Source organism: Argentina anserina, chromosome 2 (genome assembly GCF_933775445.1).
Source record: "Argentina anserina chromosome 2, drPotAnse1.1, whole genome shotgun sequence".
In the NCBI taxonomy this organism is placed as follows: Eukaryota; Viridiplantae; Streptophyta; class Magnoliopsida; order Rosales; family Rosaceae; genus Argentina; species Argentina anserina.
This window is the reverse complement of record NC_065873.1, coordinates 25,961,822-25,972,908: the sequence shown is the minus strand read 5'-3', so window position 1 is coordinate 25,972,908 and position 11,087 is coordinate 25,961,822. Positions and strand designations below refer to the sequence as shown.

The following is an 11,087-nucleotide window of genomic DNA, read 5'->3' as shown; positions in this document are numbered from 1 at the left end:
ACAAATTGTCTTTATCAATAAAAATAGGTAAGAGTAATTCAATCAAATTTTACAAGGATGGAGCAAAATACTCACTCCAAAAACTATAATCGTCCTTTAATTTACTCTAATATCTCAAGTGCAATTGAGACTCCAAACAAGATCAAAGTTATATAATTAATTCCTAATTATTAGTGTAGAACACAAAAATTTGTTATCCTAAAAATGTAGTATGAACATTTCAGAGTTACAGGGCCGGTCCATTATATTTGGAGGTCTAGTGCGAAATTTATTTTAAGACTTAATGTTTGTTACGCAATTTTATCGAGTGTTTAAATAAAAAATAATACTATCGCTCTATTTAAATATATATTATGACAATATGAGAGAGAAGATGAATTGTGGCCACAAAATAACATAAACCGATCAAATATTAAAGAAAGTATCACATAAAAAAGAGATAGCAGACATCACAATTAAAAATGTGAACGGTAAGAGTTGAACCTCATACGTCAAGAAACTTATAAAACATACACTTTTAGTTTGCCAACTTAACAATACAATAATGGGTAAATTCCTCCTATGGTACCTGATGTTTGGCTACTTGGACAATTTGGTACCTGATGTATGAAAACAGACAATTTGGTACCTAAAGTTCTCAAATTTAGGCCATTTTGGTACTTATGTCAATTTTGACTATATTTTCAAGGTTATTTCCGTCATCTTATCTCTACTTTACTTTATTTTTTCATAATACCTCCAAATTATCACTAAAAATTTGATAATTCATCCACTTAGTATCTGTGATGATTTACGCAAGGTTCAAATGTTATCGAAGATATTTTATGTTATCGGAAAAAATAAGATATTTACCCTTAAGATATATCGTTTTTTTTAAATAGAGATATCAGAGGATATATCGGAAATATCGGTGAGATTTTGTATCTTAGATTTACGTATATAAGTTTTCATAATGTAGGTATCAATCTAAATTAATTTTAATTATAAGTAATTTAAAAAATATATTTTAATAAAAATTACAATTGCATAAAGACAATTTATTTCCTTTGCAGAAAATAATTATGATACAATAAGTATATTAAGAAAAAAATGTATTTTCGATATATGCGAAGTGGAGTAGATATATCAATTTAATTATCTCCAAAGAGAGGTAATTATAAGAAGAAATGAAGAAAAATGTGAATTTAATGAGTTTAGGGCTTACAAATGGCTTACAAATGAGAACTTCAGGTACTAAATTGTCCAAGTAGCCATACTTTAAGTACCATAGGAAGAATTAACCCTACGATAATTTATGTTTAAGCAGCGATGACAAAAATATAAAAATAATAAAAGAAAATAATTATCATGACAGGCTTTTCAACCGTAAAGGCCCACTTTCTTGGGTTTTATTTAATAGATGGAGCATACGGCCCGTTATAACTTATTTAATAAAGTCTGCAGAGCCAAGTGGACAACGACTTCCGGCGTCTCCTCCCTCACAAATTGTCCATTGACAAGTCATACTTCCTCCCTCCTCAGCCCCCTCTCATTTTAATTTCGTTTCCCCCAATCTTTCACCATTCTATTCCAACTCCGTTCTACTCATCGATCCCAAACCTACCCATCAATATTTATTTATACACATTCCATAATCTCTACCCTCTCCCAAATCCTCTTCCTTCGTTTCGATATGGAACCCGGGCTCGTCACCAGGGCCTTGCGCCGAAAGAAATGGCTTCTCATACTCGCGGCCCTCGGCGCGTCAACTTACGGCGCTTATAGGCTCTACAGTTCCCCCTCTGTCGTCCGAAAGCGGAACCGACTCATCAAACTCGTCCGTGCCCTAATTTCCGCGGCCGAGATGGTCTCGGGCTCCGCCGAGACGGTCAGCATTGTCTCCAACGACTTGAAGGAGTTTCTGAGCTCCGACTCCGACGAAATCCCCACAAGTCTGAAGCAGGTTTCCAAGATTGCGACGTCGGATGAGTTCTCTGCCTCCTTGCAGGGGTTTGCGGAGGCCGCGACGGTCGGAATCTACCGAGGGTTAGAGGCTCCGACGAGGAATGGTGTTGCATCGGAGAAGAAGCGTGGTAGCTTTTCTGATAAAGTAATGGAGAAGGTTTTGTCTAAAGCCGGAACCGGGTTTGTTTCGGTCGTGGTTGGAAGCTTCGCCAGGAATTTGGTTATGGGTTTTTACGACAGTTCAGATCGGAATTTGAGCTGCTCAGATGAAAGTTCGGGTTCTTCTTCGGATAGATGGGTTGATGTGGTTTGTAGTGATGGAAGTAAGGAGGTGATAGCGAATTGCATACAGGTTTTCGTGTCGACTGCGGTTGCGGCTTACTTGGAGAAGACCAAGGATGTTAATGTTTGTGATGACTTGTTTGGTGGCATGACGAATCCCAAGCATGAGGACAAGGTCAGGGAGCTCCTGGTTTCTGTTTGCAATGGTGCTGTGGAGACTCTTGTGAAGACTTCTCATCAAGTTTTGACGAGTTCTGGTAGCTCAAATTTGGGTTCTTGGTCAGTTGTTGGTCGTGATGGAGCTGTGAGTAGAGCTAGGGATGAGTGCCTTGAGCAAGAAGGATGTTCGATGGGGCCGGAGGAGGGTATTGAGAATAGCGGGTGGATTGGGAAGGTTTCGTCTACACTGGCAGTGCCGCGGAATAGGAAGTTTGTTCTTGATGTGACTGGGAGGGTGACATTGGAGACCGTAAGAACTTTTCTTGAGTTTATGATGTGGATACTAATAGAGGGTTTGAAAAGAACTGTTAATGCGGTTCATGGGGAGATTGTGGGTAGGGGGTTGCAGGTTGTTAGATTTTTTGGTGCAAAGTCTTCGGCTATTGTTACCATATGTCTTGCATTGCATTTTTATGTGCTGGGTGGTACTAGAGTTCTCTTGACTGCTTAGTTTGCTGGTTTAGACGACCATCCCTTGTAGGAAGCTCTAGTCAGGTAGATAGTGCTTCTTTTGGCAAAGGTTCTGTATGTAAATCTTTGACTCTTATGACATATATGGATGCATAATATTAGTTTCAGGAGAACTTACGTAATCTTGTATGTATGTTGCCGGTATACAGAGGTTTTGAAAACCCTTCCTTCCACGGCAATGTTATCGTCTAGAACAATACAACATTGAATGATATTTTGTGTTGTGTGCCGTTTAATGTTTAACAGCAACAACATGCCTCAGCATACCAATTGCTCAATCAGAACTACTCTGATGTGAAAGAAGATCGATGATTAACGGCCTGACCTCCACGAATACGAAGTTCCTTTTTATGGCTATTGCTATTTTCTCGTTTTTCTAGAAACTTGTTCCAATTTATGTTCATTCTGATACATTAAGCTGTGATCATAAGAGCTGCTCATTCTGCAGCACAGATGGGCTTTCCAGGTGGAAGGGCTAATGGTGATTAATGGCTATGCCTTTTCCTGATCATATGTTTTCACGATTTGATCTTTCTATATTGATTAGTGAACTATGTTTCCTTATTAACTAATCTATAGAGTTGATTAGAGAGATCGCATGAACTTTTGCTATATGCCTTATAATCACTGAAATCCTCACGGGTAATGTGCTACAGAATGTGATCGTAGAAGATGACACAAGGACGTTTCGCTTGACTTCCTACTTTCAAACTCAATGTATATCATCATTCTGATTAGAATGTGAAGGTGATTACTCAAGACCTTTTAGTGGAGACTTCAAAAATAGTCTCTCAAGAGAATGAAAATAGCTTACTGCAGCAGTTATGTCGCAGCAAAGAATAGACTTATCTGAAACCTGCAGATATAATCGAAGTGGTCAAGTAAAGCAGAGATATTGATGTATAAATGGAAGTGGAATTGGGTTGTGCATCCACGCCAGTTCATTGATAAAAGATCAGAGCCATTGACTCACAATGCGAAGATGTGGTGCTAGTGATCTTTCATATCTGTTTTTGGTTCTTGCATCGTTGGATGATGGAGTGTGATCGGGCATTAGTTCAATAAACTCGTAATGGATTTTGAGCGATTGTGAATCTGTGATCACCTCATTTGCTGGGGTGTAGTAATATGGCGTCATGTCTCTAGTTGCAGCTGACCGAGGACAACTGAAGGAGAAGATTAATGTGGATTACAAAATTTCTTGTTTGATTAATCATGATTAGGTCAGATTCATGCACTAAAGGTGGTTGTTACGAATTCACGATGATGATGATGATGATGATGATGATGTTGGCATTTTATATATAAGCAAAGTCGTTTCATATTGGAGTTCTCCATATGTGATCATGGAGTATTCTTTATTTCAGATTTCCCAATCGAGACACAACCGTGTTTGACACTCACCCTGCAGCCTAACCATTTTTCTGCTTCTCTATCCAATGATCAATGTCTACCCCATTATCTACGTCAAAGTCTGAATAAGAAAATTGTGGTTGCTTTCACTAGTTGACCACAATCATCAACAGGGTCGTGATTCTTTTATCACCCTCTAGAATCCACCAAGTTCGAATATCACCTACAGTCGAGCTATACTGATTAACTTGTTCATATCTTGAATATTCTGCATCGTGTATCTGTAATATTTTTTTTATTATGGCGTGTAAAATGTGGTCAAATAATGGTGATCAACTTTCACGAATGTGAAGCAAAAAAAATCAGAGTACTGGTAAGTTTAGAAATTAACTTTGAACCAAGATCAGTGCATTTTCTTCACTTCCAAATAATACGGGCGAGTTGGAGACTTAAAGATAACAGATTCGAATCACTGAGCCGCCAATCAGGTACTTACCGGACTTACCGCCTCTCCGGCGGCCACTGATTCTAATAACACTATTACAGTGTGTGATTTAGCTACGATCCTTTCTATTTCAGAATCTTTATGTTGTCTAGCTAATAGTTACATTTTGTTGACAATCTTCTCCAAATGAAAATAAATCATCAAACAGATTCGGACGTACGTATCCATTTCTTGTCTAAAGCAGGTCTAAAGAATGCACAAATGTAACAAAAAACTAACAATCCATTATTATTATTATTATTAACTACCACCATGGAAATGTAATTTTTGACAATAAAGTTTTCTTTCTATGTTTTTGCCTGGCTTAAATTTGGTCAGATATAAATACGAAACATGTATAACACTAAGAAGCTAGCGAGCATCTTGAAGATACAACTAGCTGGTAATAATTGGATTATTTCAAATTCTCAAGGCTTGTGTTTCTGAGTATATATGTAATCGACATGAGCAACCAGGGTTCTTCTCATCATGCACTCCTCCTCGTTAACTCCTTCACAGCTAACCTCGCCATCCTCGAGATTAATGTTCTGATCTCCTCCTACATTCTGGACATTGAGAGTGAAATTCATTAGAACCAATTTGATAACAAAATCAAAATCGATCTTAACTGGCATATGCAAAAGAAAACAGACTGATTTCCTACAGCGAAAATTTAAAACGTTTACGTACTTGGTATCGGGTAGTTTTGAGAACGGTGTTGGTGAAAGCAGGCTCCGGGCGAACTGCAGAAGTCAGCTCAGAGCTGAGGAGGAGGAGCATGGCAGCGATAGTGAATAGGGTGGTGAACCTTGCCATTTTTGGCTTTTGCTGTTCTTCTTTTCTTTGTATACGAGGGATTGAGGGAATGAGAATATGAATGAGACTGGAATACAGGGAAGTATATATTTATAGTGGCATTGAGGGACAAGAGGTGACTTGGGTGGTAGGTTTGGATTGGAGGATATGGTCATATGGAAACAAAGCCAATCGTCAGTTCTTATTTTAGATCATTTTGTTAGTGCACTCACAATATTCTAGATCAACCCGAATCTGTACTTTGCGACATCCTAATCTATCTAAACACAGCATGCGGACGTGAACCAAATTTGTCAAAATTTTCTTTAGCTGGCAAATCCTCTAACGGGGATTTGGTTAATTATAAGTAATAACAAGAATCCGATGCGGGGAGAACTATAAAAGGAATAATCAAAAACTAAAAACCAATGCGATTTCGTTACGAGTTAGAACTAGCTAGCTAGCTTATAATCCTTATAATTCAGCACGCGGTTTCCTTATGAAATGTGATGCTGTTATGTGTGTGTGTGTGTGTGTGTGTGTGTGTGTGTGTTATTGCAGATGATGAATTGATGATACAAGCTAGGGCCGAGAAAATTTGATGACGTCTGACTTGACTTGCTACTGACGAACTCGATCATTATGATGTATATATATCAGCAATTGGATCAGCATACTAGAAGTCCAAAACATTGTGATCATGATTGCTCTGGAAGGGAAAATGGATTGTTGAAACAGTCACGTTACAGAAAAGGGAAGTGCAGCTGAGATGTCGTATAAATGGAAGGGCTGTGCCGTAAACGCTAGTTTCATTGATAAGAGATCAAAGAGCTATTTCCGGTGTCCTACAATTTAGTGACTAACTATAAATGCGAAGATGTGGTTCTACTGTGCTAGTGATCGATCTTCACTGTGCTCATTATCAAACCATTCTATTCAGTGCTGCGTTTTTGCTTCTTGAATCGGTGGACATAAATGAGAAGTTTAATCACAATTCAGGTCATTAATGCAATAATTCTTAATGCATCCTGAGGGATTATGAATCTGTAATTACATCAGTATCCGTGGGAGGACTAATAATCGAGAACACATGTGGCATTGTGTATTAAGGAATTTCTTGTGTGATTAGCTATCATCAGATCAGATGCATGCACGTACGTCCTAAATGGTGGTTGTTACGAATTCATGATGATGATCGATGGTGTTGGAATTCTATAACCAAACTTTGTTTCAATTTGAGAAATTTAGTGATAGTGAAGCATTCTTTATTCCAATTCCCACTGGAAAGTGGAAACACAACCGTGTTTGACATTCATTCTGCAGCTTAACCATATTTCTGCTTTGCGCCTTTACCTATCTAATTTTGTTTCTGATTATCCACCACATTACTTACGTCGAAGTGTGAAATTAAGCATTGTGATCGCTTTCAGTCATTGACCAAATTAATCAACAGGGTCGTACTGATATTATTTCCGGAAGACTAGAATGCAACAAGTTTCAATATCATTAACAGTTGAGCTCTGCCGACTAACTTGTTTGTCTGTTTAATATTTTGCATCGTTTTCTCTACAATATTGTATAATATGGTGTGTAAAACGTGATCAATGCGAGATTACTGGTAACATTAGAAAACTTGCACCCAGATCATCTCGACTTCCGAATTATACAACCGAGATGGAAAAAATTAAGCAGAGATTCAGATCGCTGAGCCGCCAATCAGGTACTGGCCGCCTCTCCGGCGGCCACTAATTCTTTAACATAGTGTGTGAGATGGCTAAATCCCCTTTTATTTCAGAATCTTTATGTTGCATGTCTTACTTGTCTAATCACTCTAATGGTTAAGTTAGTTGACAAATTAACTTCTGCAAATGGAAACATATATATCCTCAACCGGATTTTGAAGCATTCATTTCTTGTATGTCTAAAGCAAATTCAAAAAAATACACAATTACACATACTGTTAGTTGTCACGATGGGCAGCGTAATGCAAGTAATTCGACGACAAAGTTTTCTTTCTATGTTATTGCATGGCTCAAATTTCTCGCTAAGAAGCTAGCTAGCATGTTCGCTATGAAACTAGCTAGTTATTGGATCTTAAAATTTTCAAGGTTTGTTGTGCTTCTGAGTATATATGTAATCCACATGAGCAACCAGAGTTCTTCTCATCAAGCACTCCTCCTCGTTCAATTCATCACAGCTAACTTCGCCTTCCTCGAGATTGATGTTCTCATCTGCTCGCACGTCCTGAACACACGCATTGAGGGTAAGTTTCATCAAACCAATGTGATAAACAAAAAAACCAAGATATATACAGACTGATTTGCTTACTGAAAATAACGTACGTACTTGGTGTTGGAGTAGAATAAACTGAATGCTTGTATATTGGATGATTAATTCTTACATTGAAATGTTCTATAAATAAGCTAACAAGAGTACAGCTACCATAAATCACTCTCTAATTGGCTCACCTTGATCACGCCTTAATTGGCTCCTTGAATCACGCTAACACTCCCCCTCAAGTTGGCGCATATACATCAATCATGCCCAATTTGCTAAGTGAGTCATAAAAGACCTTCTTAGACACTCATTTTGTGAGCATATCGGCAATTTGTTCTTCTGTAGAAACAAAAGGAAAACTAATGATTTTAGCGTCTACCTTCTCCTTTATAAAGTGACGATCAACATCCACATGTTTTGTACGATCATGTTGCACAAGATTATGTGAAATATCAATAGCTACCTTGTTGTCATAATACAGTTGCCATAGCACACTTAGACTTAATGCCTAAATCTTGTAGTAAATTTCTAAGCCATAACAATTCGCACGCTCCCTGAGCCATACCTCTATACTCTGCTTCAACACTAGATCGAGCTACAACTTTTTGTTTCTTACTCTTCCACGTAACAAGATTACCCCCAACAAAGGTAAAGTACCCTGATGTGGATCTCCGATATGTAATATTTCCAGCCCAATCTGCATATGTGAAGCCACAAAACTTAAGGATATTATTGTGATTAGAAAACATTACTCCTCTCCCTAGAGCTGACTTCAAGTACCTCAAAATCCATACAACAACATCCATGTGGTCCACACTGAGATTATGCATGAACTGGCTCACTACACTTACTGCATACGCAACATCTGGTCTGGTATCTGATAAATAAATCAGGCGTCCAACTAGCCTCTGATAACGAGTTTTTTCAGTAGGCACTTGATCTGGATACTCTGCTAACTGATGGTTCTGGTCAATAGGTGTATCAATGGGAGTGCAATCCAACATACATGTCTATGTTAGTAGATCAAATATGTACTTACTCTGACACATATAGATAACATCACTTCCCCGGGCTACCTCAATGCCCAAGAAGTACTTGAGTGTACCTAGGTCCTTCATCTCAAACTATGTGGCTAACTGTTTCTGTAATCTATCCACCTCAACAATATCATTCCCAGTAACTACCATATCATCAACATATATAATTAGGGTTGTTACGTTCCCTTATTGATGTCTGAGAAATAATGTGTGGTCTGAATTACTTTGTCTGTAGCCAATTTTCCTCATGAATTGTTAAAATCTTCCAAACCAAGCATGAGGTGACTGTTTAAGACCATACAAAGATTTTCTCAATCTGCATACAAAGTTACTTGGAGAAACGGCTACATATCCAAGCGGAAGATCTATGTATACTTCCTCTGTAAGTTTTCCATGAATGAATGCATTCTTAACATCAAACTGTCTAAGTGGCCAGTTTAAGCTAGCAGCAAAAGAGAGCAATACCCGAATAGTGTTTATCTTTGCAACATGTGCAAATGTCTCATCATAGTCTATGCCATATGTCTAGGTGAACCCCTTTGCTACTAGGCGTGCTTTATACCGGCTCACTGACCCATCTGGATTATGCTTTACTATAAACACCCAACGATATCCCACAACCTTCTTTCCATGTGGTGTAGATACAAGCTCCCAAGTATTGTTCTTTTGTAATGCTTTCATCTCTTCTTCCATTACTTTTCTCCATTTTGGATCTCCCAATGCATCTTGCACTTTGTTAGGTACTGATACAATATATATTTGATTCACAAATGATTCATATGACTTAACAAATCTTTTGGTAGACATAAAATTTGCCACAAGATACTTAGCTTTAGCCTGAAGAGTAGGTTCATTTTTTTAAATGCATTTAAACTTGAGCATTTAATCCGCTGTGATTTTATGTGATGATCTAGTCATCGTAGTCATAATAGATTAAAAACTAAATCCATTAATAGTTTTAAGTTCTTCTAACTATGCACTCAATGTCTCTTGAACATATTCATAAATAAGAATATAGAGCCAAATATGTTAAGACATATAGATATCACAAATTAAAGCTCGGCAAGTGCACTAAAATAGTTTCAAATGGCCGTTTAACGTTACTTAAGGGTTTTAGACCCTCAAACGTCATTCACGAGTAATTTTGACATGCAAATATCATACATATACACTATAAATTCAAATACAAAGATCGGTATTGCCTAGGCATACCCAAAAAAGGTTGTCGGCGTCAATAAAAATAGAGCCAAAAAAGTTAGGAGTTTGTGAAGAGGTCGTGCGGGGGAGGCTGCAGAGACCGTGCAGGGGCTGCTGGGGGCTACAGGGTAGGAGGGGGGCTTGCAGTGGCTGCTGGATGCCTAGGAGCCGAGATAAGAGATCTGCCAATTTTTGATGTCACAGCGGACGGAACATCTTGGCGTTATTGCCAATGCTGTAACTCGCGAACCTGTTATAGTTTGTCACTCCCATAATATGTACGAGCGTTAGTTCAATTCGAATTTTGTGAAAAACATCACCATATTTTGAAATGGTGGGATATAAAGTGCATTACATGACGTGTAATACTACAAATCATCACCAAAACAAGGTGGAAACATGTCATAACAAGACATCAATCAAGGCTTCATCTTGCCAATGAGGCATAAATATGCTACAACAAGCATTGTCGATTCGAAATAAAGCCGAGAGCATACGCTCATGGCTCAAAGTCCTTCGGCGTTTTACAATGCTAGTTTGCAAAGTGTTGATCAAAATCAATAGATGATGACCTAATCCGTCAAAAATTATGGAGAACTGAAACAAATATATAATAGTAACATCAAAGATCATATAAGTGTGCATTGTGCTACACAAAGATCGGGTAAGCCTGACTTATGCTGCAATTAAAGCCATGGGCTTATATAGGTAGTGTCATATAGTATGTAATGCGTTACATTGCATTAACATATTGCTTTTGGTAATGAAACCATAAATGCATCGAGACATTCTCATATGTTCGTTTACTTGAACTACATGAGAATTTTATAACCAACAATTGGATTGAGATCTTGACCATGAAATCAATTCAAAGTGTAATGACTAAGTAACTATAATCACACTTGTGTGGTGAATACATTCATAAAAACTTGAGAAAATACATGAATTTGTAGTCATTCAGAGTATTAACCGAAGCATTTATACTTCATTATTTTCATTTTATAACCGCAACGTATAATTGTTTTTGT

At 37.8% G+C, this 11,087-nt stretch overlaps 2 protein-coding genes across 2 annotated transcripts; one reads left to right on the top strand and one right to left on the bottom strand.

Annotated features, from left to right (window-relative positions):
* The first annotated feature begins 1,461 nt into the window (after window positions 1-1,461).
* Window positions 1,462-3,023, top strand: LOC126783504 (protein PHLOEM PROTEIN 2-LIKE A10-like). The gene has a single exon (XM_050508982.1). The coding sequence runs from the start codon at window positions 1,673-1,675 to the stop codon at window positions 2,894-2,896; it is 1,224 nt and encodes a 407-aa protein (XP_050364939.1). The 5' UTR covers window positions 1,462-1,672; the 3' UTR covers window positions 2,897-3,023.
* Window positions 3,024-5,010: 1,987 nt separating this feature from the next.
* LOC126784715 (phytosulfokines 3-like) lies at window positions 5,011-5,601 on the bottom strand. Its single transcript, XM_050510204.1, has 2 exons — window positions 5,444-5,601; window positions 5,011-5,319 (listed from the first exon to the last, which is right to left on the bottom strand). Exons 1-2 carry the CDS (start codon window positions 5,567-5,569, stop codon window positions 5,182-5,184), a joined length of 264 nt encoding a protein of 87 aa, XP_050366161.1. The 5' UTR covers window positions 5,570-5,601; the 3' UTR covers window positions 5,011-5,181.
* Window positions 5,602-11,087: the final 5,486 nt, after the last annotated feature.

What these genes read in the sequence shown, in the direction of transcription:
- LOC126783504 (XM_050508982.1), top strand. Translation starts at nt 1,673, where the DNA reads ATGGAACCCGGGCTCGTCACCAGGGCCTTGCGCCGAAAGAAATGGCTT.
- LOC126784715 (XM_050510204.1), bottom strand. Translation starts at nt 5,569, where the DNA reads ATGGCAAGGTTCACCACCCTATTCACTATCGCTGCCATGCTCCTCCTC. An exon ending in TCAAAACTACCCGATACCAA is followed by an intron (nt 5,320 to 5,443) that starts GTACGTAAACGT and finishes CTCAATGTCCAG; the next exon opens with AATGTAGGAGGAGATCAGAA.